Source organism: Accipiter gentilis, chromosome 38 (assembly GCF_929443795.1).
Source record: "Accipiter gentilis chromosome 38, bAccGen1.1, whole genome shotgun sequence".
Classification (NCBI taxonomy): Eukaryota; Metazoa; Chordata; class Aves; order Accipitriformes; family Accipitridae; genus Astur; species Astur gentilis.
In genome coordinates this window covers 180142-204515 of record NC_064917.1, presented here as the reverse complement: position 1 = coordinate 204515, position 24374 = coordinate 180142, and the positions used below count along the sequence as shown (strand labels likewise).

Below are 24374 nucleotides of genomic sequence, written 5' to 3'. Positions count from 1 at the left end.
GGGGCAGGAACTGGGAGCTGGGGGGGCAGGAACTGGGAGCTGGGGGGGGTGGGTTTAGGGAGTTTGGGGGCAGGTTTAGGGAGCTGGGGGGCAGGTTTAGGGAGCTGGGGGGCCGGTTTAGGGAGTTTGGGGGCAGGAACTGGGAGCTGGGGGACTGGTTTAGGGAAGTTTTGGGGCAGGAACTGGGAGTTTTGGGGCAGGAACTGGGAGTCGGGGGGGCAGGTTTAGGGAGCTGGGGGGGCAGGTTTAGGGAGTTTGGGGGGCAGGAACTGGGAGCTGGGGGGCTGGTTTAGGAAGTTTTGGGGCAGGAACTGGGAGTTTGGGGGCAGGAACTGGGAGTCGAGGGGCCGGTTTTAGGGAGTTTTGGGGCAGGAACTGGGAGTCGGGGGGGCAGGTTTAGGGAGCTGGGGGGCAGGAACTGGGAGCTGGGGGGGTGGTTTAGGGAGTTTGCGGGCAGGAACTGGGAGTTTGGGGGCAGGAACTGGGAGTCGAGGGGCAGGTTTAGGGAGTTTTGGGGCAGGAACTGGGAGCTGGGGGGGGTGGTTTAGGGAGTTGGGGGGCAGGAACTGGGAGTTTGGGGGCAGGAACTGGGAGCTGGGGGGGGCAGGAACTGGGGGAGTTGAGGGGGCAGGAACTGGGGGAGTGGGGGGGGTGGACTGGGGGGGGGGGGCAGGACCTCCCCCCCGCCCCCCTGCCCCGCCCCCTCTCTCCCCCTTTGCCCCCCCCCAGCCCCCTTTTAACTCCCCCCCCTACCCCCTCAACTGCCCCCCCGCTCCCCGCCCAGCCCCGCAATTGGCCCCCCCAACCCCCCTGTAGCCCCCCCCCCAGCTTCCCCAATCCCCTCTTTTGGGCCTCAATCCCCCCCCCAGGACCCCCAAATTCCCCCCCTAGGACCCCCCAAATCCCCCCCCAGGACCCCCAATAGCCCCCCCAGCCCCCTCAACTGCCCCGATCTCCCCTCTCGGGCCCCAATTCCCCCCCCCCAGCCCCCCCAAATCCCCCCCCCAGCCCCCCAATACCCCCCCAGGACCCCCAATTGCCCCCCCCCAGCCCCCCCATTACCCCCCCAAATCCCCCCCCAAAACCCCCAAATTTCCCCCTCCCGCCCCCCCAAACCCCACCAGACCCCCCCGCCCCGCAGTCCTACACCCCCCCCCCCGGGTCTCTCTCCCCATTTCCTCCCCATTTCCTCCCCATTTCCTCCCCATTTCCTCCCCATTTCCCCCCCCCCCTCACCTTCCCGCTCCGGCCGCGGAACCACCGCCCCCCTCACGCTCGCGCGGCTCCCCATTTCCCTCGCGCCCGGCCACGCCCCCCTCCCCGACGCCGCTGACCAATCACCGCCCGAGCCTCCGGCCGCAGCCGGCCAATAGGGGAGGAGGAAAGCGCTGCCTTAAAAGTAGGTGGAGGGGGCGTAACCAATAGGAGGGGGCGATGGGCGGGGCGAGCTCTCGCCCCGTCTCGCTGTCTCCACCCCCTGGCGTGAAGCGTGGTGGCGTCAGTTCCGCTTCCGGCGGAAGCCGGAAGGAGCTGGAAAGCGGCGGAGGAGAAGGAGGAGGCGGCGGCGGCGGCGGCCGCGGCCCCTCGCAGCTCCCCGGGCCCCGCGGCCGATGAGCGGCGGCCGGTGGCGGCGACCGGCGGAGATGGTGCAGCCCGGGGGAGGCGGTGGGGCCGGGCCGGGTTCCGGGAACGGAGCGGACGGAGGAACGGCCGGGGAGGAGGCGGCGGCGGCGGCAGCGGGGGGCGGGAGGGTCCTGCTGGAGCTGGGGAGTCCCGAGGGGCTGCAGAGGCTGCTGGCCGAGAACCGGGAGCTGAAGGGGTGAGCGGCTGGGGGGGGCACTGGGAGGCGCTGGGAGGGGACTGGGATGGGCTGGGAGGGGACGGGGGGGGCACTGGAGGGCGCTGGGAGGGGACTGGGGGGGCGCTGGGAGGGGGACTGGGGGGCGCTGGGAGGGGACTGGGGGGATTGGGAGAGGGGTAGTAGGGATTACTGGGAGGGAACTGGGGTGGCTGGGAGATGCTGGGGGGGACTGGGGAGCATGCTGGGGGCACTGGGCTGTATTGGGTGTGACTGGGGAGTGTGCTGGGGAGTGCTGGGAGCACTGGGGTGAACTGGGGAGCGTGCTGGGGGCACTGGGGTAAACTGGGGAGCGTGCTGGGGGCACTGGGGTGAACTGGGGAGCGTGCTGGGGGCACTGGGCTGTACTGGGGGTGACTGGGGAGTGTGGTGGGGGAGTGCTGGGGGCACTGGGGGTGTACTGGGGGTGACTGGGGAGCGTGCTGGGGGCACTGGGGTGAACTGGGTGTGACTGGGGGAGTGTGCTGGGGAGTGCTGGGAGCACTGGGGTGAACTGGGGAGCGTGCTGGGGGGCACTGGGCTGTACTGGGGGTGACTGGGGAGCGTGCTGGGGGCACTGGGGTAAACTGGGGAGCGTGCTGGGGGCACTGGGGGTGAACTGGGGAGTGTGCTGGGGGCACTGGGCTGTACTGGGGGGTGACTGGGGAGCGTGCTGGGGGCACTGGGGTGAACTGGGGGAGCGTGCTGGGGGCACTGGGCTGTACTGGGGGTGACTGGGGAGCGTGCTGGGGGCACTGGGGTGAACTGGGGGTGACTGGGGAGCGTGGTGGGGGAGTGCTGAGGGCACTGGGGTGAAGCGGGGCTGCGCCGGGGGGGTCGCGTGTGCCATAGGCCGACCCCCCCCGTGCCCCCCCAGAGGCGCTGCGGCGCAGCAGCGAGGCGCTGCGCGCGGGCGCTGCGAGGAGCTGCGGCGGCTGCAGGCGCTGCGCCGGGGGGGAGCGGGAGCTGCTGCGGGGGGCGGGCGGGCCAGGCCCGCGCCCTGGTGGAACGGCTGCGGGCGCCGAGCGCGACGAGGGCCGCCCGGCGCCTCCGCCACCAGCAGCAGCCCCCCCGCGGTACGCTGCTCCCCCCCCCCCGGCCGTCTGTCCCCCCCCCATGTTCCCCCTCATGTCCCCCTTAGACTCTTCCACCCGCCTCGTATCCGTGTCCCCCCCAAATCCTGTCCATACCCCCATGTCCCCCCCCCATGCCCCCCCAAATCCTGTCCATACCCCCATGTTCCCTCCCCGTGTCCCCACATCCCCCCCCCCCAAGTCCCTTCTACCCCCCCCACTGTCCCCTCTGTGTCCCCATGTCCCCCCCCCCCAAGTCCTGTCCATCCCCCCGATGTCCCCCCCACCCCCCTTCCCAACCCCCCAGTGTCCCCCAAATCCCCCCCCTGTGTCCCCCCCCAGTCCCTTCCACTCCCCCACTGTCCCCCCCCCCGTTAATGTCCCCCCCGCTGTCCCCCCCCCCCCAGTCCCCCCCGGGGCCGCAGGAGGAGGCAGCGACACCCCCCGGAGGACCCCCCCCACATCCCTGTCCCCCCCCCCGCAGCCAGGATGAGGACGGTCCCGGGGACCCCGAGCCGCCCCGGGAGGACACCGCGTCCCCCCCGGACCCCAGGTGAGCCCCCCCCCCAACTTTTGGGGACCCCCATGACGTCCCCAAACCGCCCCCCCCAATATTTTCTCTCTCCCCAGCAGCCCCACGGAGCAGCTGAGACAGCGGCTGGCAGCAGCAGAGACCGAGTGAGTTGGGGTTTTGTTGGGGATTTTTTTGGGGGGGGGGGGGTGTCAGGAGGGGTTGGGGGACACTTTGGGGATCCCCCACCCTTATTTTTTTTTGGGGTGTCCCCCCCCCAGGTTGGCGGCGGCACGGGAAGCGGGGGCGGCGGCGGAGGAGCGGGCGCAGGAGGCGGCGCGGCAGGCCGAGCTGCAGCTGCAGGCGCTGCGGCGGCAGCTGGAGGTGAGGGCGGGGCGTTAATTTTGGGGGAGATTGGGTTGTTTTTTGTGTTTTTTTTTTTTTTTTTGGGGGGGGGGGTGTATAACACACCTGGGCGTCCCCAAACAGCAGGACAAAGCATCGGTGAAGGCGCAGGTGACGTCGCTGCTGGGGGAACTGCGGGAGAGCCAGAGCCGGCTGGAGAGCAGCCGGCGGGAGCGGGACGAGCTGGAAAGGAGGTTTTTGTCCCCAAAGCGGGGGGAGGGATTGTCCCCAAAGCGGGGGGAGGGATTGTCCCCAAAGCTGTGGGGAGCGTCCCCAAGGGGCGCAGGGACCCCCACCGCCACGTCACCCCCGATTTCTGCCCCCGTCCCCGTTAAGGAGCGGAGGGAGGGGGTCGCGGGGGGTGACGCGGAGGTTTTGGGGTGGGGGGTGACGCAGGGCGCAGGCGGCGGGGGAGCGGTGCCGGGCGCTGGAGGAGGCGGCGGGGGGCCACGCGTTGCAGCTGGACCAGCTGCGGCTGCAGGTGCAGAACCTGGAGGCCGCCCTGCGAGTGGAACGACAAGGAGCCACCGAGGAGAAGTGAGTGACGCCGGGTGGGGGGGGGGGGGGGGACGGGGACACGGGGGGGGAGCCTGGGGACCCCCCCTCGGTGTCCCTGCGCCCCCCCCCCAATGTCGTTATCCCCCTCCTGGACGTCCCCAGGCGTAAACTGGTGCAGCTGCAGGTGGCGTACCACCACCTCTTCCAGGAGTACGACGCTCACATCAAGGCCAGCTTGGAAGGGGACAAACGCAGCCAGGTTTGGGGTTTTTTTTTTTGGGGGGGGGGGGGGGGGCTTTGTCCCCTAAGGGGGGTCCTGAGCTTGCTCGGGGTCGTGGTTTACGCCCTTGGGGGCAGCGGGGTGGCCCCTTGCCCCATTTCAGCCCCTCTGGGGACACCGAGGGGACCCTTGGGGACGCCGAGATGGCTCCTGGCCCCGTTTTACTCCCCTGGGAATATTGGGGTGACCCTTGGGGATACAGGGATGGTCCCTCGCCTCAATTCACCCCCTTGGGGGGACACCGGGGTGACTTTTGGGGGCCCCGAGGTGGCTCCTCACCCCATTTCACCCCCTTTAGGGGACACCGGGGTGCCCCTTGCCCCATTTTACTCCCTTGGGAATATTGGGGTGACCCTTGGGGATACGGGGACGGTCCCTCGCCCCAATTCACCCCCTTTGGGGACACCGGGGTGACTTTTGGGGACCCTGAGACAGCTCCTCACCCCAGTTTACCCCCCTTGGGGACACCGGGGTGAGCCCTGGGCACACAGAGCTGGCCCCTCACGCAGTTTTACCCGCTGGGGTGATTTTTGGGGACCCCGAGACACTTCCTCATCCCATCTCAGACCCCTGGGGACATCGGGGTGACCTTTGGGGACACAGAAGTGGCCCCTCACACCGTTTTAACCCCTTGGGGACCCCGAGACACCTCCTCATCCTATCTCAGACCCCTGGGGACACCGGGGTGACCTTTGGGGACACAGAGATGGCCCCTCACGCCGTTTTAACCCCTTGGGGGCACCGGGGTGACTTTTGGGGACCCCGAGACACCTCCTCATCCCATCTCAGACCCCTGGGGACACCGGGGAGACCCTTGGGGACGGCTCCCAGCCCCCTCCCCTGGGGTCCCTTCCCTCCTCCCTCTCCCTTGGGGACCCCACGGAGGTATTGGGGGGGGGGTCTTGCCTCCCGCTACCGCGACGTCCCCCGGTGTCACCGTGACAGGGGACGTGGCGGCAGCTGGGGGAGGCGCGGGCGCAGCTGCAGCAGGCGGAGGAGGCGCTGGCGGCCAAGCAGGAGCTCATCGACAAGCTCAAGGCCGAGGCCGAGCAGCACCGAGCCACCCTCGAGACCATCCCCGTCCTTCAAGCCCAGGTCAGGCGGAGGGGGGGGGGGGAACAAGGGACATTTGGGGACGCGGGGGGTGGCCTTATCATCGTCCCCTCCCTTTGCTGATATTCCTTGTTCCCCCCACCCCCCAGGCCGATATCTACAAGGCGGATTTCGAGGCGGAGCGGGCGGCGCGCGAGGAACTGCACGCTCAGCGCGAGGCGCTGCAGGAGGCCCTGGCCCAGCTCCAGCTGCGGGTGGATGCCGAGGGGGCCGCCAGGTCAGGGGGACCCCAAAATGTAACATACACCACCCCCCCACCCCCCCCCCCCCCAGCAACCCCAAAATCTCTGGGTGGAACTGTGTCCGCCCCCCCTTTCCTCAGGACCACCTAAAATCCTCCAACTTGAACCTAAAACTTCTCCAACTGAACCTAAATCTCTCCCAACTGAACCTAAATCTCTCCAGGTGAACCCAAACGCTCCAAACTGAACCTAAACGTTTTCAGCCTGAACCTAAATCCCTCCAACTGAACGTAAACCTCGCCAAACTGAATCTAAAACTCGCAAACTCGACCTAAAACGCTTTAGCTGAATCTAAACTCTTCTAACTTGAACCTAAATCCCTCCAACTGAACCCAAAACTCTCCAGCTGAATCTAAACTCTTCTAACTTACCTAAACCCCTCCAACTGAACCCAAAACTTTCCAGCTGAATCTAAACTTCTCCAAACTGAACCTAAAACCTTCTAACTGAACCTAAAACCTTCTAAACTCAATCTAAAACTTCTCCAACTTGAACCCAAAACCCTCCAACTGAATCTAAACTTCTCCAAACTGAACCTAAAACTCTCCAAATTTAATTTAAAACTCTCCAGCTGAACCTAAATCTCTCCCAACTGAACCTAAAACTCTCCAAATTCAACCTAAAACTCTCCAGGTGAACCCAAACGCTCCAAACTGAACCTAAACGTTTTCAGCCTGAACCTAAATCCCTCCAACTGAACGTAAACCTCGCCAAACTGAACCTAAAACTCGCAAACTCGACCTAAAACGCTTTAGCTGAATCTAAACTCTTCTAACTTTAAGCTAAACCCCTCGAACTGAACCCAAAACTTTCCAGCTGAATCTAAACTTCTCCAAACTGAACCAAAAACCTTCTAACTGAACCAAAAACCTTCTAACTGAACCAAAAACCTTCTAACTGAACCAAAAACCTTCTAACTGAACCAAAAACCTTCTAACTGAACCTAAAACTCTCTAAACTCAATCTAAAACTTCTCCAACTTGAACCTAAAAGCCTCCAACTGAATCTAAACTTCTCCAAACTGAACCTAAAACTCTCCAAATTTAATTTAAAACTCTCCAGCTGAACCTAAACCCCTCCAACTGAACCCAAAACCTTCCACCTGACCCCAAACCCCACCTTGGACCCCCCCCTAGTCTGTCTTGGCCCCCCCAATCCACCTGCCCCCCCATGACTGACCTGCACCCCAAATTTCCATCCCTACCCCCCCAGAATCCGCATGGAGGAGATGAGGAATCGTCACTCGGAGCTGCGGCCCCCCACGGCGGGGGGGGGCGGTGAGTATTGGGGGTGGGGGGACCCCTGAAACTCCCTTGGGGAGGGCAGGGGGTGATGGTGGCTCCCCCCTGTCCCCCCCCAGCAGGTTTTGGGGGGCTGCCCGCCCCCCTGCGTGCCCCCCCCGAGGAACAACCCGACCTGTGCTGCCCCAAGTGCCAGTACAAAGCCCCCGACATGGACACCCTCCAGATCCACGTCATGGACTGCATCAAGTGAGGGGGGGGGGGGACACCCCAAAAAACCCCCCCAACACCCCCAGGGGGCACCCCTAAACTCTGGGGGGGGGGGGGGAAATTTCCACATCACATTAAAACCCTGTGGGCCCCCGGGGGGGGGAAAAATAATCATCTGGATGGCTCTTTATTGCCCCATTTTTTTTGAGGGGGGGGCTCCCGCCCTCCTACCCAAAAATCAAGCGCCCCCCAAGTCCTCCCACCCCACCTCTCTTTTACTGAGGGGGGGGGGGGTGGATCCTCAGCCCCTCCCCACCCCACACCGGGCTTTTGGGGAGGGGCGTCACGCTTTGGGGGGGCGATTTTTGGGGGAGGCGGGTTGCGGTTTGGGGAGGGGGGGGGGTTGTCTTTGCCTGCTGCTCCTCCAGGCAAAGTTGGGGTACGGACCGTGTCCCCCGTGTACCCCCCCACCCCCTCCCACCCCAACTCTTTTTTTTTTTTAAAAGGGCCGGAGGGGGGTAGCGTCCCCTGGGGGGGTGCCGGGACTGTCGGGGGGGGGCCGGAGCCCCCCGGGGGGTGACCTCGATCAATCGGGGTTTGTCGATGACGCGAGCGCCGCGGGGTCCCTTCTCCACGATTCCGATGATCCAGGCCTGGTGTCCCTCCCCCCGGCCGGGGGCTTTCAGCTCCGCGCAGAATCTGGCCGCCTGCTCCCGCGGCAGGCAGATCAGCAGCCCCCCTGCGGGGGGGGGGGGCACACGGGTCAGGGGACCCCCCCCACCAGAAAATACAGCACCAACCAACCACCCCCCGTTAAGAGAAAAAAGGCAGGCTGTGCTCTTCGGGGGGGTTTGGGGAAAAGGGGGGGTTTAACACCTTTAAGGGGGTGCCCCTGCTTTTGTTTTTTTTGGGGGGGGGCACATTTAGATCTATATCAAGTGGTGCTGAGGGAGCTAGGGGACCCCCCCCTTTACCCTAAACTGGGGGACACCGAGGGCTCACTTCCCCCCCACAAGATGGGACCCCCTCTACACCCCCCCCGGGGGGGTGTCACATCCCCCCAGACCCCAAATTAAGGCAGCCCCCCCCCAAAAACCAACCCACAACACCCCCTCGAGCCTCCCTCCCCACCCCGAGGAGGATGAGGAGGGTCACCAGACCCCCCCATCTTCTCTTCCCCTTCCCCAATCTAGATCCCTCACCCATTACCGGGGTTCCCCACCCAATTTTGGGGTCCGTCGTCCCCCCCCGTCGTTACCCGAGGTCTCGGGAGCGGTCCCCTGCAGCAAGCCGAAGCGAGCCCCGCAGGCTTTGCTGACGGCGGCCATCTTGGCGATGACGGGCAGGTTGTGGATGACGAAGGCCACCTCCTGCCGCTGCTGCCCGGCCAAGGTCCGCGCGTGGCCCAGGATCCCGAATCCCGTCACATCGGTGGCCGCGTGCGCCCCAAAAGCGCGCATCAGCCCGGCGGCTGCGGGGAGAGGACGTCGGCATCGCGCGAGTGCGTCCCCCTGCCCCGTCGTCGTCCCCCCTCCCCCTTTCCGTCGTCGCCGTCGCGACGGACGCCGTACCGGTGCGGTTGAGCATGGCCATGCTGAACATGGCCTCCTGGTAGGCCAGCTCCACCTCCTCCCGCGTCACCACCAGCTTGATCTTGTTCCAGCGTTCCGGCTGCGGGGATGGGGGGACAACGTGGTTAGGGACACCCCGGTGGGCGTTTTGGGGCTTTTGGGGGACATTGGAGGTGGTTTAGGGAGCCCCCCCGGTGGCTTTGGGTCCTCTTGGGGACATTTGCGGTGGTTTAGGGACCCCCAGAATGGCTTCATGTTCTCTTGGGGACATTTGAAGGGGTTTAGGGACCCCCACGGTGGATCTCCCATCCCCTTGGGGACATCTCAAGTGGCTTAAGGACCCCCCGCAGTGGCTTTGAGTCCTCTTGGGGACATTTGTGGTGGTTTAGGGACTCCCGTGGTGGCTTTGCATCTTACTAGGGACATCTAGGGTGGCTTAGGGACCCCCACGGTGGTTTTCTGGCCTCTTGGGGGCAGCTAAGGCAGCTTACAGGTCCTCTTGGGGACATTTGCGGTGGTTTAGGGACCCCTAACGGTGGCTCTGCATTCTATTGGGGACATTTGTGGTAGTTTAGGGACCCCCAGAATGAGTTTGTGTTGTCTTGGGGACATCTAGGGTGGCTTACAAGTCCTCTTCGGGACATGTGTGGTGGTTTAGGAACCCCCACAGTGGACCTCTGTCTCCTTGGGGACATTTAAGATGGTTTAGGGGTGCTCTTGGGGGCATCTGGGGTGGTATAGGTGTCCCCATGGTGGATCTCCGTCCCCTTGGGGCCATCTGGGGGGGTTTAGGGACCCCCACGGTGGCTTTGTGTCCTCTTGGGAACATCTAGGGTGACTTAAGGAACCCACAGGGTGGCTTTTGGTCTACTTGGGGGATGTGTATGGTGGTTTAGGGACTCTAATGGTGGCTCTTGGGGACATCAGGGGTGGTTTAGGGGTCCCCAAAATGGTCCTAAAGGCCCTAAAGGCCTCTTGGGAACATCTAAGGTGGCTTAAAGGTGTTCACGGGGACATCTGGGGTGGCTTACGGACCCCCACGGTGATTTTAGGTTCTCTTGGGGACATCTAAGATGGTTTAAGGGAGCTCTTGGAGACATTTGGGTGGTTTAGGTGTCCCCACGGTGGATCTCCGCCCCCTTAGGGACATCTCAGGTGGCTCAAGGAACCCACAGGGTGGCTCTTAGTCTCCTGGGGGACATCCAAGGTGCCCTGGAGAGTCTTGGGGTGGCTTTCAGACACATCAGGAGTGGTTTAAGGACCCCCATGGTGGCTCTGTGTTCTCCTGGGGACATCTGGGGTGGCTTAGGAACCCCCCAAAGTGGCTCTGGGTCCCCTTGGGGACATCAGGAGCAGTTTAGGAACCCCCCCGGGTGGCTCTAGGTCCCCTTGGGGACATCAGGGCTGGCTTTTGGTGCCATCTCGGGTCCTCCTGGTGACACCGGGTGGGCTCCTGGCCCCATCTGAGCACACGGGGGTGGCTCTAGGTCCCCTTGGGGACATCCCGTTGTCCCCAATCCCCCCCCCCCCCCAAACCCCCCAACTCACATTGTCCAGCCACTGGTGCGCGCTGACGGCCACCTGCGTCCCCAAGGGCTTGGTCAGCACCAGGACGTCCCCGGGGACGGCGCTGTCGGGCCTGGGGGGGGGGGGGACAACAACACCACAAAAAGGGGTTCAGCATGTTCCCCTCCCCAGGCCACGCCTAGCGGCCCCTCCCCTCCTGGCACTCACATAATGAACTCGTTAGGCTGACAAACGACAGTGGCCACGCCGCCCACGATCACCCAGGGGTTCACCACCGTCTGTCCCCCCGTCACCGACGTCCCCCCGTCCTCTGCCGCGTCCCGAAAACCTTTCACGATCAGCGGCATGATCTTCTCCCGCTCCTGGGGTGGGGGGGGAGGGGGTCACAAAACACGAAGGGGGGGGGTGTCATACACTGACCCCCGCCCCCCCCGTCACCCCCCCACAGCCCCGGTGTCACCTCCTCGGTCATCTTCTGGCTGACGCTGAGCAGCATCAGCATGTTGTCGCATTCGGTGATGCCCATGGCGTACAGATCGCTCAGCACGTTGGCGCAGGCGATGCGGCCCTGAGGAGGGGAAATGATTTTATGGGGGGGGGGGGGGGGGTCCCCAGGGGATTTAGGGGGTCCCAAGGTGGGAGTGAGGGCCTGGGGATGGGATTGGAGGTGCCCAGAAGAGGATTTGGGGGTCCCTGAGGGGTGATTTAGGGTCCATGAGGGGAATGGGGAGCCCTGAGGTGGGATTTGGGGGTCCCAGCAGAGGATTTGGGGGGCTCTGAGATGAGATTTGGGGGTCCCAAGGTGGGAGTGAGGGCCTGGGGATGGGATTGGTGGTGCCCAGGATAGGATTTGGGGGTCCCCAGGGTGGGGGGGATTTGGAGTCCTGAGGTGGGATTTAGGGACCCAGGAAGGAAGTGGGGGTGCCCAAGAGGGGATTTGGGGGTCCCAAGAGCGGAATGGGGGGCCCTGAGGTGGAATTTGGGGGTCCCCAGAGGGAGATTTGGGGACCCAGGAAGGGATCTGGGGGGCCCTGAGGTGGGATTTCTGGGTCCCAAGGTGGGAGTGAGGGGCTGGGGATGGGACTGGGGGGGATCCCCGGGGTGATTTGGTGTCCTCAGGGGGAGATTTGGGGGCTCGGGGGTGGGACCGGGGGGCTCTAGAACAAAATATTGGGAGGCTGGCAAGATTTGGGGTCCCCACGATAGGCTACAGGGGAGGGATTTAGGGGTTCTCAGGTAGCATTTGGAGCCGTGGGGGGGGAATGGGGGTCCCTGGGGGGGGGGGGGTGTGTGTGTGTGAGGGGGATTTGGGGGGGCTGTTACCATCATGTAGGGGTCCTCCACGAGCGGGTAGAAGAAGTCGGTGGTCTGCACCAGGGAGAGCCCCCCGTGCCGCAGGGGGATGACGCACGAGTCCAGCCCGATGCCTTTTTTTTGGGGGGGGGGAGGAGGGTGCTATCGGGAAGGGGCCTTCCTCCTCCTCCTCCTCCTCCTCCTCCTCCTCCTCCTCCTCCCCTTCTCCCTCCCTCCTCCCCCTTCTCCCCCTCCCCGCGCCCTTTGCCCCCCTCCCGCCCTCGACCTTCGCCCCCTCCGCCCTCACCCAGCGCCGGCGCCCCGCCGCTCTCCGGTTCCTGCCCTTCTCCCCCTCCTCCTCCTCCTCCTCCGGGCGGTCGTTGCCCTTCCAGTCCCGCCAGGAGCCGGAGCAACGTCTCCTGCGGGACTTTACACCCTCAACCCCGGAGTTCTCCGAAGCCCGTCAGCCTCCAGCCCGGGTCCAGCCCCAACGAGGCCGGTTCGAAGGGCCGGTAACCGGCGGGAGCCGCCGGAGCGGCGGGGCAACCGGTGAGCGCCGCCATCTTGGTCTGAGCCCGGCCGGAGGGGCGGGGCCGCCCTTAAAGGAGGCGGGAGGGGAGCGGGAGGGGCGTGGCCGATCGCTATTGGAGGGGAGAGGGGAGAGGGGAGGCGGAGCCGGAGGGGATTGGGCGGCTGGGGAAGAGGAGGGGAGGAGGCGGGCGGGGATTGGGTAGTGGGGGTGGGAGGGGGGCGCGGCCGACGAGGCGAGCGGGGATTGGGTAGAGGGGGTGGAGAGCGGGGATTGGGCGGTGGGTGGAAGGGGGCGGGGACGCCCGCGGGAGTGTGGCGGGAAGGGCGCGAGGAGAGGCGCTGATTGGCTGGGCTGGCCAAGGGGGGCGGGACGGGCGGAGATTGGTGGCTGGTGGGAGGGGAGGCGTGGTCGTATCAGTGGAGGACGCGCATGCGCCGTGGCGGAGTCCTCCCACCTCCTCCAGCGGTTCCTCTCTAGCCGGCCCGCCCCCTCTCTAATGCTCCACCCCCCCTTCCGGATCTGCCGCGCCGTGGCCGGAAGCGGATGTAACGCACAATGCGGAAGTACCGCGCCGTAGCCGGGCAGGTGCCACCATGGCAGCGACAGGAGGGGGGGGGCGGCGGCGGCCACTCGGGGCCGTCAGCAGGTGAGGGGGGGGTCCCGGGGCGGGGGGGGGGGTCGTGGGGGGCCGTAGGGCCGACTTGGGGGGCTACAAGGTGGATTACGGGGGCTGGGGGGGGTCTATGGGGGAGAGCAGGGGGGCTATAGGGCAGGCCGGGGGGCTGGGGGGCGGATTTGGGGGGCTGAGGGGGTCTGCGGGGGCTGTAGTGTAGGTTAGAGGGTCGGGGGGGGTCTATAGGGTAGATGAGGGGATGTGGGGGGGCTATAGGGCAGAGCAAGGGGGCTGTGGGGCAGAGCAGGGGGTCTGGGGGCGGTTATGGGGCAGAGTAAGGGGGTCTGGGGGGGTCTGGGGGGCTGACAGGAGAGAGTCAGGGGGCTGGGGGTGGTTGTAGGGCAGATGGGGGGGCTATAGGGTGGACCGGGGGGCTATAGGTCAGTTGGGGGGGCTATAGGGTGGACGGAGGAGCTGTACGTCAGAGTTGGGGGGCTGTAGGGCAGGGTTGGGGTGGCTATAGGTCAGACCGAGGGTCTATAGGTCAGAGTTGGGGGTCTATGGGGTGGACGGAGGGGCTGTAGGTCAGAGTTGGGGGTCTATAGGGCAGGGTTGGGGGCTTATAGGGCAGACTGAGGGGCTGTAGGTCAGAGTTGGGGGTCTATAGGGCAGACTGAGGGGCTGTAGGTCAGAGTTGGGGGTCTATAGGGCGGACGGAGGGGCTGTAGGTCAGAGTTGGGGATCTATAGGGTGGACGGAGGGGCTGTAGGTCAGAGTTGGGGGTCTATAGGGCAGGGTTGGGGGCTTATAGGGCAGACTGAGGGGCTGTAGGTCAGAGTTGGGGGTCTATAGGGTGGACGGAGGGGCTGTAGGTCAGAGTTGGGGGTCTATAGGGTGGACGGAGGGGCTGTAGGTCAGAGTTGGAAGCCTATAGGGCAGGGTTGGGGGCCTGTAGGAGGAGTTGGAGGCCTATAGGGGAGGGTTCGGGGGCTGTAGGGCAGGGTTGGAGGTCTATAGGGCAGAGTTGGAGGCCTATAGGGCAAGGGTGGGGGGCTGTAGGTCAGACCAAGAGTCTATAGATCAAAGTTGGGGGGCTATAGGGTGGACAGAGGCACTATAGGTCAGGGTTGGGGGGCTGTAGGGCAGACTGAGGGGCTATAGGTCAGGGTTGGGAGGCTATAGGGTGGATGGGGGGGGGGCTGCAGGGTGGATGGAGGGGCTATAGGTGAGGGTTGGGAGGCTATAGGGTGGACGGGGGTGCTGTAGAGCAGACTGAGGGGCTATAGGTGAGGGTTGGGAGGCCTATAGGTGAGGGTTGGGAGGCTCTAGGGTGGACGGGGGGGCTGCAGATCAGGGTTGGGGGGCTGTAGAGCAGACTGAGGGGCTATAGGTCAGAGTTGTAGGCCTATAGGTGAGGGTTGGGAGGCTCTAGGGTGGACGGGGGGGCTGCAGATCAGGGTTGGGGGGCTGCGGGATGGACAGAGAGGCTCTAGGTGAGGGTTGGGAGGCTATAGGGTGGACGGGGGGGCTGCAGGGCGGACGGAGGGGCTCTAGGTGAGGGTTGGGAGGCTATAGGGTGGACGGGGGTGCTGTAGAGCAGACTGAGGGGCTATAGGTCAGAGTTGGAGGCCCATAGGTGAGGGTTGGGAGGTCTATAGGTGAGGGTTGGGAGGCTATAGGGTGGACGGCGGGGCTGCAGATCAGGGTTGGGGGGCTGCGGGACGGACGGAGGGGCTATAGGTGAGGGTTGGGAGGCTATAGGGTGGACGGGGGGGCTGCAGATCAGGGTTGGGGGGCTGCGGGATGGACAGAGGGGCTATAGGTGAGGGTTGGGAGGCTATAGGGTGGACGGGGGGGCTGCAGGGCGGACGGAGGGGCTCTAGGTGAGGGTTGGGAGGCTCTAGGGTGGACGGGGGGGCTGCAGATCAGGGTTGGGGGGCTGCGGGACGGACGGAGGGGCTACGGGCCCGAGCAGGGGGCCGAGGGGCCGGAGCCCCGGGCCAGACGCCGCCGGCCGGGAGCCGTTTTGGGCGCGGGCCGGCCGCGCCGCGGGGCAGCCGCGCTGATGCCCCGCGCACCCCGCAGTGTCGCGGCGGGTGAAGTACGCCAGCCTGGGGGTGCTGGTGCTGCAGAACGCCTCGCTGGTGCTGAGCATCCGCTACGTCCGCACCCTGCCCGGGGAGCGGTTCCTGCCCACCACCGCCGTCGTCCTGGCCGAGGCGATGAAGGGCGGCGCCTGCCTCCTCCTCCTCCTCCTCCAGCACCGCGGTGAGAGACGGGGACCTGGGGGGACGCGGGGGGACACGGGGGGAGCTGAAAAGACGTTGGGGGGACACAGGAGGGGACGTGAGGGGGGACACAGGAGATGGGGGGACGTGGGGGACACGTGAAAAGATGGGGGGGACACAAGGGGATGTGAGGGGGGACGTGGGGGGACACAGGAGGGGACGTGGGGGGACACGTGAAAAGATGGGGGGATACAAGGGGACATGGGGGGGGACATGGGGGACACGTGAAAAGATGGGGGTACATAAGGGGACGTGAGGGGGGGACATGGGGGGACACAGGACATGTGGGGGGATACGGGGGGGAGGTGAAAAGACGTGGGGGGACACAGGAGGGGATGTGGGGGGACACATGAAAAGATGGGGGATACAAGGGGGCGTGGGGGGACACGGGGGGGACGTGGGGGGGAACTGGGGGGGACACAGGACACGTGGGGGGACACGGGGGGTGGTGAAGAGACGTGGGGGGATGTAGGAGGGGACGTGGGGGGACACAGGAGATGGGGGGACGTGGGGGACACGTGAAAAGATGGGGGGGACACAAGGGGATGTGACGGGGGACATGGGGGGGACACAGGAGGGGACATGGGGGGACACGCGAAAAGATGGGGGGATACAAGGGGACATGGGGGGGACATGGGGGACACATGAAAAGATGGGGGGGACGTGAGGGGGGACATGGGGGGACACAGGAGGGGACTGGGGGGACACAGGACACGTGGGGGGACACGGGGGGGAGGTGAAAAGATGTGGGGGGACACAGGAGGGGACGTGAGGGGATGTGGGGGGGGGGGACGTGGGGATGGGGGGACACAGGAGGGGATGTGGGGGGACACGTGAAAAGATGGGGGGATACAGGGGGACGTGAGGGGGGGATGTGGGGGGGACACAGGACACGTGGGGGGACACGGGGGGGTGGTGAAAAGACGTGGGGGGACCCGAGGTGGGATGTGGGGGGACGTGGGGGGGGGACACAGGAGATGGGGAGGACATGGGGGACACGTGAAAAGATGGGGGGGGGACAGGAGGGGACTGGGGGGGACACAAGGGGACACAGGACACGTGGGGGGGACACGGGGGGAGGTGAAAAGACGTGGGGGGACACAGGAGGGGCCGTCGGGGCCGCGGCCGACCCAGGGCCAGTTTTGTCCCCCCCCCCCGCCCCCTCCACCGCTGGGGACGAAGGGGACTGACCCCCGTCCCGCGTCCGTGCCCCCCCCCCCCCCCCCCCCGGCCCAGGCAGCGTGCGGCAGACGGCGGTGACGCTGCACGAGGCGGTGGTGGGACAGTTTGGGGACACGCTGCGCCTGGCCGTCCCCTCCCTCATCTACACCCTCCAGAACAACCTCCAGTACGTCGCCATCTCCAACCTGCCCGCCGCCACCTTCCAGGTGGGACGTTCGGTTTTGGGGACGTTTGGGGACACGGTGGGGCGCAGAGCCGGGGCGGGGGACCCCCGCGTCCCCACCCCGAACCCGCGGGGGGCCCCGTCTCGGTGGTCCCGGCCCTCTCCTTGTCGCCGTCCCCGTGTCCCCACGTCCCTCACCCCACAGGGGGGTCCCCGTCCCCTTGTCTCCGTCCCTGTCCCCGTCCCCACATCCCTCACCCCACTGTGGGGTCCTCGTCCCTGTCCCCACATCCCTGTCCCCATCCCCAGGTCCTTGTCCCCGTTTTCACGTCCCTCACCCCACAGGGGGGTCCCCATCCCCGTGTGTCCCCATCCCCGTGTGTCCCCATCCCCGTGTGTCCCCATCCCTGTCCCCACATCCCTCACCCCACTGTGGGGTCCCCGTGTCCTTGTCCCTGTCCCCACGTCCCCATCCCTGTCCCCATCCCCGTCCCCATCCCTCACCCCACAGTGGGGTCCCCGTCCCCTTGTCCCTGTCCCCATCCCCGGGTCCTTGTCCCCATTTTCACGTCCCTCACCCCACAGTGGGGTCCCCGTCCCTGTCCCCACGTCTCTCACTCCACAGTGGGGTCCCTGTCCCCGTGTCCTCGTCTCTGTCCCCATGTCCCCATCCCTGTCCCCACATCCCTGTCCCCATCCTCGGGTCCTTGTCCCCATTTTCACGTCCCTCACCCCACAGTGGGGTCCCCGTCCCCTTGTCCCTGTCCCCATCCCTGGGTCCTTGTCCCCATTTTCACGTCCCTCACCCCACAGTGGGGTCCCCATCCCCATGTCCTCGTCTCTGTCCCCATGTCCCCATCCCTGTCCCCACGTCCTTCACCCCACAGTGGGGTCTCCGTCCCCCTATTCCTGTCCCTATGCTGCCATCCCCATGTCCCCATCCCCATCCCCACGTCCCTCACCTCACAGCGGGGTCCCTGTCCCCATGTCCCCATCCCTGTCCCCATCCCCATGTCCTTGTCCCCGTCCCCCCATCCCTCACCCCGTAGTGAGGTCCCCATCCCCATGTCCCCATCCCCATCCCTGTCCTCATCCCTCACCCCACAGTGGGGTCCCCATGTCCTCGTCCCTGTCCCCATCCCCATGTCCCTGTCCCCATCCCCATCCCTGTCCCCCCGTCCCTCACCCCATAGTGAGGTCCCCATCCCCACATCCCCATCCCTGTCCCCCCATCCCTCACCCCACAGCGGGGTCCCCGTCCCCATGTCCCCATCCCTGTCCCCCCATCCCTCACCCCACGGCGGTGTCCCTGTCCCCCTATTCCTGTCCCCGTATCCCCGTCCCTCACCCACCCCACAGCGGGGTCCCCGTCCCCACAGCGCTCCCCCCACCCCTCTCCTTGGTCGTGACGTCCCTCCCCTCGTCCCCGTTTCTCCCCCCCCCCCGGTGGGTGACACCCCCCCCCCCCGCAGGTGACGTACCAGCTGAAGATCCTGACCACCGCGCTTTTTTCGGTGCTGCTGCTGGGGACGTCCCTCTCGCGGCTGCAGTGGCTCTCGCTCGCCCTCCTCTTCGCCGGGGTAGCCCTGGTCCAAGCCGAACAAGCCCGAGCCGCGCCGGGAGGTTCGCCGTCCCCCGCCGAAGGACCCCCCCAAAGTTACGCCGTGGGGTTGGCGGCGGTGGCCGCCTCGTGCCTCTCGTCGGGTTTCGCCGGCGTTTACTTCGAGCGGCTGCTGAAGACGACGGGAGGTTCCATCTGGGTCCGCAACGTCCAGCTGGGAGCCGTGGGGACGGCCGTGGGTTTGGCCGCCATGGTGGCCGCCGAGGGCTCGGCGGTAGCCGGCTTGGGTTTTTTTTACGGTTACAACCCGGCCGTTTGGGCCGTGGTGGTCAACCAAGCGGCCGGGGGGCTTTTGGTAGCCGTGGTGGTCCGCTACGCCGACAACATCTTGAAGGGTTTCGCCACCGCCCTCTCCATTTTGGCTTCCACCGTCGCCTCCGTCCATCTTTTCGGCTTCCGACCCCGCGGCCCTTTCCTGGCCGGCACCGCCATGGTCCTGGCCGCCGTCTACCTCTACGGCCGCCCTCGCGCCGCCAACGCCGCCGCCAACGCCGACGCCGAGGGACGGCAGCAGCAGCAGCAGGACGGCGGCGGCAAGTCAGTGGGGGCGTGAGGGGAGGGGGGGACGCCCCCCCCTCCCCCCCCGCCACCCCTCTCCCCCCTCCGCCGGTGTTTTGGGGGACGGGGGACGGGGGGAGGGGGTTTGGGGGGGGGTGGGCGGAGACCCCGGTGGGGTTCGTTAGCGGGGGAGGGGGGTCCGGTGAGGTTCGTTAAGCGATGAGGGAGCCGAAGGTTCGTTTTGGTGGCGGTGGGGGACCCATTAGGGTTCGTTAGGTGGCCGTGGGACACCCATTAAGGTTCGTTAGGTGGTGGGGACCCATTGGGGTTCGTTAGGTGGTGGTGGGGACCCGTTAAGGCTCATTAGGTGGTGGGGACCCATTAAGGTTCATTAGGTGGTGGTGGGGGTCCTGATGGGGGTCATTAGGGGGTGGGGGACCCATTAGGGCTCGTTTGGTGGCCATGGGACACCCATTAAGGTTCGTTAGGTGGTGGGGACCCATTGGGGTTCGTTAGGTGGTGGTGGGGACCCGTTAAGGCTCATTAGGTGGTGGGGACCCATTAAGGTTCGTTAGGTGGTGGTGGGTGTCCTGATGGGGGTCATTAGGGGGTGGGGGACCCATTAGGGCTCGTTTGGTGGCCATGGGACACCCATTAAGGTTCGTTAGGTGGTGGGGGACCATTGGGGTTCGTTAGGTGGTGGTGGGGACCCGTTAAGGCTCATTAGGTGGTGGGGACCCATTAAGGTTCGTTAGGTGGTGGTGGGGGTCCTGATGGGGGTCATTAGGGGGTGGGGGACCCATTAGGGCTCGTTTGGTGGCCGTGGGACACCCATTAAGGTTCGTTAGGTGGTGGGGACCCATTAAGGTTCGTTAGGTGGTGGTGGGGGTCCTGATGGGGGTCATTAGGGGGTGGGGGACCCATTAGGGCTCGTTTGGTGGCCGTGGGACACCCATTAAGGTTCATTAGGTGGTGGTGGGGACCCATTGGGGTTCGTTAGGTGGTGGTGGGGACTCGTTAAGGCTCGTTAGGTGCTGGGGACCTAATGGGGCTCGTTAGGTGCTGGGGAGCCGGAGCTGAAGGTTAATGAGGCGCCAGGAATCCACTGGGGGTTCGTTAGGTGACAGGGACCCCTCGGGGCTCGTTAGGGGTCAGCCCGCCTCGTTAGTGGGGGGCCGGGGGCACAGAGGGGCCCCTCCTGGGGCGGGGGGGAGGGGCAGAATGTACAGATTTTATAGGGGGGGAGGGGAGGGAGGGGACACAGCGCGTTTTTAACTGTGAATCGGGGCTAATAAAGGCAGATTTGGTTAACGGCCGCGTGCTGGGGCGGGCACTAACCCCACTAACCTCCGCGAACCGAGATGTATGGAGTCCATAGGGGGACCCCTCCCCCCCCAGTGCCATAAAGACCCTCCCCCGGGTGCCATAGGGACCCCCCAGGGGCATATAGGATCCACAGGGGCCCCCTGAGAGTATATAGGACCCCCCTGACGGTGTATAGGATCCACGGCAAGACCCCCCAGGGCCATACAGTGTCCATAGGGGCATATAGGATCCATAGGGCCCCCCCCCCCCAAATATAGGATCCATAGGAGCCCCCCAAGGATACAAAGGAGCCCTAAGCCCCCCCTGAAGCTGTATAGGGAGCCTCCCCCAGGCCATGTAGGATCCATAGAGGCATATAGAATCCATAGGATGCACCCTGAGGGTATACAGGGCCACCCCCCCCTATGGGCATATAGGATCCACAGAGGCATATTGAATCCACAGGGCCCCCCCAGGGGGATATAGGGCTCCCCTGGTGGTGTATAGGATCCACAGGGAGCCCCCCCCCAGGGCCATACAGCATCCATAGGGCCCCCCTGAGGGTATATGGGGCCCCCGCACAGCCATATAGGATCCACAGGTCCCCCCTGAGAATATACAGGGCCTCCCTTGATGGCGTATAGGATCCATAGGGGGCATGTAAGATCCACAGAGGCGTATAGAATCCATAAGCCCCTCCTGCGCACATATAGGACCCCCCGGGGCCGTATAGGATGCCCAGGGCCGCCCTCAGCCCCGGGGTCTCTCTCTCTTGCAGGTCTCCCTCCAAGGACAAGGGCTCCTGACGGGATCGACCCCCCCCGGGCCCTATAGGGCCCATACGGACCCACCGCGCTCTATAGGGGCCGCAGCCCCCTCCCGCCAGGCCCTATAGACGCCCCCGCCCCCCCCCCCCCCATCGGGGCTCCCAGCCCCCTGCCCGGTCCTACAGGGGCTGCGTGGGTTCCCCCCTCCCCGTCCCCGCGAGTATCGGGTTCGAGGCCGGTTTTTTTGGGTGAATTAAGACGATTTCGGTCAAGCTGCGCGCTCCCGGCAGGAGTGTTGGAGAGGGGAGGAGCCCTCTGCGCGCGCGCCGCCCGGCCCCGCCTACCCGCCCCCTTCCCATTGGCCGAAAAGCAGGAAACCACCGAGGGGAGGCGGGTTTTATTGGTCCTGGAGCGGCCGCGCGACGTCACTTCCGCCCGCTCCGACAACACCGCCGCACAAACCATCGAGAGGAGCCTCCCGGCGGCCTAGAAGGGCCGCAGGTGGGTGGAAAGAGCGGCCGCTCTCTCCTCTTCCCACCGCTCCCAGTCCGTCCCAGTGCTCCCAGTTCCCCACCACACGCACACACACCCACACCCACACGTCAGCGCAGGAGGCAGGCGAGCACCCAGCACCCCAGCGTCACCCAGTGGCTCGCCCAGTTCAGCTCCGACCACTTGCGGATGGTGTACGACATCCCGTAACCCTGGTGGAGGAGGGGGGGGGGGAAGGACACGCAAAATGGCGGCTGGGAGGGGGGGAAGAAGGGTTTTGGGGTGATTTTGGGGTTTTTTGGGGTCGCCCACCTGCTCCTCGACAGCATCGTCGGCCTCCATGTCGAAGAGGGCGCCCAGGTAGGAGAGGTGGAAGAGGGCGACGGCCCCCAGCGCCCCATTCAGCCCCCGCACCCACAGCGCCTGCGGGAAACGGGGGATTGGGAGGGGTGGGGTGGAGTCAGGGGTGGGTGGGGACACGCCCCGACCCCGCCCCGACCCCGCCCTGACGCGCTCACGTCCTTGTGGCGGTGGGGGCAGCCGGGGGGGCAGCGCTTGGAGAGGACGCAGGCGTCAAAGATGGCGGCCAGGCGCTTCCGGAGCACTGGGGAGGGGACAGGGGGCGTGGTCAGCGCTTGGCCACGCCCCCACCACGCCCACAGGTCTGCCCACCCCTGCCAGGCTCCACCCACTCTCTTTAGGTTCTGCCCATGTTCTCCAGGCTCCGCCCACATCTGCGTTTAGCCCTGCCCACACGTTGTAGCCCCCACTCAAAGCTCTCCAGGCTCCCCCCACAGCCCCATTTAGCCCGGCCCACACCTTATAGGCCCCGCCCACACCTTATAGGCTCCACCCAAAACCCTCAGCTGCCCCCAGCCCCATTTAGCCCCACCCACACCTTCTAGGCCCCACCCACACTTTCTAGACTCCACCCAAAGCCCCCTTTATCCCCACCCACCCCTTCCAGGCTCCACCCACACACCCCTGTAGCCCCACCCACCCCATTTCCAGGCCCCACCCAGACCCCCCTTTATCCCCACCCACCCCTTCCAGGCTCCACCCCCCACCCCTTAGCTCCACCCACCCCATTTCCAGGCCCCACCCACCCCTTTGAGGCCCCACCCACTCATACCCCCAAAGCTCTTAAGCCCCACCCACACTTCCCAGTCCCCTCCCACCCCTCATGTCCCCACCCCATTCCCTTTGTCCCCGCCCCCATTCCCCAGGCCCCGCCCCCAGCCTTAAAGGGCCAGCGCTGACCGTGCTCCACATAGGTGATGAGGCCGAGGGAGAGGAGGACGGCGGCCAGGTGGAAGCTGAGACCCTGGGGGGGGGGGGGGGGGGGGGGTTGACATGACATGGGGGGGGTCAGCGGGGTTTGGGGGGGGCCCGGGAGAGGTTTGGGGGGGTCGGGGAGGGGTTTGGGGGGGTCAAGGGGGGGGTTTGGGGGGGATCAGATGGAGTTTGGGGTGGTCGGGGGGGGTTGCTGGGGATCAGGAGGAGTTTGGGGGAGGTCAGGAGCGGTTTGGGGGGGGTTGGGGGGGTCAGAGGGGGTTGGGGGGGGGTCAGAGGGGGTTTGGGGGGGGGTCAGGAAGGGGTTTGGGGGGGTGACTCACGTGGAGGAGAGCGCTGGCCGCGTAGGTGCCCAGCACGGCGGCGAAGGTCCCCAGTTGTCGGGCGGTCTGAAAGACGTCTGTCGCCGCCGGGCGCCCCCCCCAGTTAAACCAGTAGCGGAACCCTTCCCCGGTCCCATTCCCGGTCGCCCTTCCCAGCGCACTCACAGGTGTGGAGCCAGCGGGACATGGGCAGGTTCCAGTTGGTGACGACGTCGGCCATGGATCGCGGCAGTTCCACCCGCAGCGGCCGCGACACCGCCAGGTCCCTACGGCGGACGCCGGCGTCACCGGTGCTGGTCGGGGGGATCCCCATTCCCAAAAATCCCCCCCAGCCCCCCCCGCCCTGTTCCTCACCAGTGGAGGTGGTCGTGGTGGAAGGAGGCGCCGGATCCGGCCAGGGTGGCGGTGGCCTCGGAGAGGAAAGCCACGAAAAAGTTGCTGAAGTGGAAGGAGAGGGCGCTCTCGTAGGCGCGGAGCCACCTGGGGGGGGGGGGAGGTTGGATTTGGGGGACACACCCCCCCCCCGAGTCGCTTCTGGCCCCCCCGCAGCCCCCCAACATCCCTGCCCATCCAGATCCTCACACCCCCGTGTTCCCCCAAAATCCCCGTGCCCCCCCCCAAAACTCCTACATCCCACCCAAAACTCCTGTGCCTGCCCAAACACCCCTGCACCCCCCCTGCGCCCCCCCCAAAACCCCACATCCCACCCCAAAACCCTCTGTGCCCCCCAAAACCCCCACATCCCTCCCAAACCCCCCTGTGGCCCCCCCGAAACCCCCACACTCCCCCCCAAACACCCTGTACCTGCCCAACCCCCCTGCACCCCCCCCATATCCCCCCTATGCCCTCCAAAACCCCCCACATTCCCACCAAGCCCCCGTGCCCCCCCCAAACCCCCCACATCTCCCCAAACACCCCACAGCCCCCCCAAAACCCCCCTGTATGCCCCCAAATCCCCCATAACACCCCAAACCCCCCCATGCCCCCTCAAAACCCCCCACAGCACCCCAAACACCCCCTATACACCCGCCAAAACCCCCCCGTATCTCCCCAAAAACCCCCCATGCCCCCCAAACCCCCCCTGTATCCCCCCAAACCCCCCCATGCCCCCCCAAATCCCCCCAAACCCCCCATGCCCCCTCAAACCCCCCACATCCCCCCAAACACCCCCTATACACCCCCCAAACCCCCCCATGCCCCCCCCATATCCCTCCAAACCCCCCATGCCCCTCAAAACCCCCCTGTGCCCCCCCAAAACCCCCAACATCCCCCAAACCCCCCCCGTATCCCCCCAAAACCCCCCATGCCCCCCCATATCCCCCCAAATCCCCCATGCCCCCTCAAAACCCCCCTGTGCCCCCCCAAAACCCCCCACATCCCCCCAAACACCCCCTATACACCCCCCAAAACCCCCCCATATCCCCCAAACCCCCATGCCCCCTCAAAACCCCCCTGTGCCCCCCCCAAAATCCCCCTGTGCCCCCCCAAACACCCCC

At 65.9% G+C, this 24374-nt stretch overlaps 4 protein-coding genes and 3 long non-coding RNA genes across 18 annotated transcripts; 4 read left to right on the top strand and 3 right to left on the bottom strand.

Annotated features, from left to right (window-relative positions):
* The first annotated feature begins 3287 nt into the window (after positions 1-3287).
* On the top strand, positions 3288-7536 carry LOC126035169 (NF-kappa-B essential modulator-like). The gene is made up of 10 exons (XM_049793315.1): positions 3288-3463; positions 3541-3588; positions 3703-3805; positions 3911-4020; positions 4223-4363; positions 4487-4583; positions 5550-5699; positions 5807-5934; positions 7172-7236; positions 7320-7536. Exons 1-10 carry the CDS (start codon positions 3288-3290, stop codon positions 7451-7453), a joined length of 1152 nt encoding a protein of 383 aa, XP_049649272.1. The 3' UTR covers positions 7454-7536.
* Positions 5948-7096, bottom strand: LOC126035201 (uncharacterized). The gene is made up of 3 exons (XR_007504864.1): positions 6558-7096; positions 6292-6495; positions 5948-6230 (listed from the first exon to the last, which is right to left on the bottom strand). It is a non-coding gene; the product is annotated as an uncharacterized LOC126035201 (long non-coding RNA).
* A 45-nt stretch (positions 7537-7581) lies between the features above and the next one.
* On the bottom strand, positions 7582-12420 carry LOC126035185 (selenide, water dikinase 1-like). The gene is made up of 8 exons (XM_049793341.1): positions 12109-12420; positions 11832-11935; positions 10969-11076; positions 10716-10870; positions 10530-10620; positions 8982-9081; positions 8669-8881; positions 7582-8149 (listed from the first exon to the last, which is right to left on the bottom strand). The coding sequence occupies exons 1-8, from the start codon at positions 12362-12364 to the stop codon at positions 7686-7688; spliced, it is 1491 nt and encodes a 496-aa protein (XP_049649298.1). The 5' UTR covers positions 12365-12420; the 3' UTR covers positions 7582-7685.
* Positions 12421-12544: 124 nt separating this feature from the next.
* SLC35A2 (solute carrier family 35 member A2) lies at positions 12545-18785 on the top strand. 4 transcript variants are annotated; one of them, XM_049793345.1, is made up of 4 exons: positions 12545-12979; positions 15032-15214; positions 16471-16582; positions 18130-18785. In XM_049793345.1, exons 1-4 carry the CDS (start codon positions 12927-12929, stop codon positions 18751-18753), a joined length of 972 nt encoding a protein of 323 aa, XP_049649302.1. In that variant the 5' UTR covers positions 12545-12926; the 3' UTR covers positions 18754-18785. The 4 variants fall into 4 exon arrangements, with proteins under 4 accessions (XP_049649302.1, XP_049649301.1, XP_049649300.1 ...); XM_049793344.1 differs by having other exon boundaries at positions 18052-18785; XM_049793343.1 differs by having other exon boundaries at positions 12546-12979; positions 16475-16622; positions 18052-18785.
* Positions 13346-15003, top strand: LOC126035199 (uncharacterized). Of its 5 annotated transcripts, none has more exons than XR_007504858.1 (3): positions 13346-14276; positions 14501-14768; positions 14830-15003. It is a non-coding gene; the product is annotated as an uncharacterized LOC126035199 (long non-coding RNA). The 5 variants fall into 5 exon arrangements; XR_007504856.1 differs by having other exon boundaries at positions 13346-13530; positions 13634-14276; positions 14501-14999; XR_007504859.1 differs by having other exon boundaries at positions 13346-13592; positions 13675-14276; positions 14501-14999.
* On the bottom strand, positions 18589-23564 carry PORCN (porcupine O-acyltransferase). Of its 2 annotated transcripts, none has more exons than XM_049793352.1 (7): positions 23233-23564; positions 23044-23144; positions 22879-22955; positions 22523-22586; positions 21781-21866; positions 21575-21685; positions 18589-18653 (listed from the first exon to the last, which is right to left on the bottom strand). In XM_049793352.1, exons 1-7 carry the CDS (start codon positions 23436-23438, stop codon positions 18648-18650), a joined length of 651 nt encoding a protein of 216 aa, XP_049649309.1. In that variant the 5' UTR covers positions 23439-23564; the 3' UTR covers positions 18589-18647. The 2 variants fall into 2 exon arrangements, with proteins under 2 accessions (XP_049649309.1, XP_049649308.1); XM_049793351.1 differs by lacking the exon at positions 18589-18653 and adding an exon at positions 20924-21474 and having other exon boundaries at positions 23233-23561.
* On the top strand, positions 18861-19894 carry LOC126035200 (uncharacterized). 4 transcript variants are annotated; one of them, XR_007504862.1, is made up of 4 exons: positions 18861-19065; positions 19187-19273; positions 19426-19546; positions 19699-19894. It is a non-coding gene; the product is annotated as an uncharacterized LOC126035200 (long non-coding RNA). The 4 variants fall into 4 exon arrangements; XR_007504860.1 differs by having other exon boundaries at positions 19668-19894; XR_007504861.1 differs by having other exon boundaries at positions 18861-19093; positions 19215-19273; positions 19668-19894.
* Positions 23565-24374: the final 810 nt, after the last annotated feature.

Excerpts from the sequence above, each read along its gene's own strand:
- LOC126035169 (XM_049793315.1), top strand. The coding sequence starts at position 3,288 with ATGTCCCCCCCGCTGTCCCCCCCCCCCCAGTCCCCCCCGGGGCCGCAG. Across the intron at positions 3,464-3,540 it reads GCGTCCCCCCCGGACCCCAG|CAGCCCCACGGAGCAGCTGA; the intron begins GTGAGCCCCCCC and ends CTCTCTCCCCAG. Across the intron at positions 5,700-5,806 it reads TCCCCGTCCTTCAAGCCCAG|GCCGATATCTACAAGGCGGA; the intron begins GTCAGGCGGAGG and ends CCCACCCCCCAG.
- SLC35A2 (XM_049793342.1), top strand. The coding sequence starts at position 12,889 with ATGCGGAAGTACCGCGCCGTAGCCGGGCAGGTGCCACCATGGCAGCGA. Across the intron at positions 12,980-15,031 it reads CCACTCGGGGCCGTCAGCAG|TGTCGCGGCGGGTGAAGTAC; the intron begins GTGAGGGGGGGG and ends CGCACCCCGCAG. Across the intron at positions 16,623-18,051 it reads TGCCCGCCGCCACCTTCCAG|GTGACGTACCAGCTGAAGAT; the intron begins GTGGGACGTTCG and ends CCCCCCCCGCAG.
- PORCN (XM_049793351.1), bottom strand. The coding sequence starts at position 23,438 with ATGTTGGGGGGCTGCGGGGGGGCCAGAAGCGACTCGGGGGGGGGGTGT. Across the intron at positions 22,956-23,043 it reads GTCCCGCTGGCTCCACACCT|ACGTCTTTCAGACCGCCCGA; the intron begins GTGAGTGCGCTG and ends CGGCGGCGACAG. Across the intron at positions 22,587-22,878 it reads CGGCCAGCGCTCTCCTCCAC|GGTCTCAGCTTCCACCTGGC; the intron begins GTGAGTCACCCC and ends CCCCCCCCCCAG.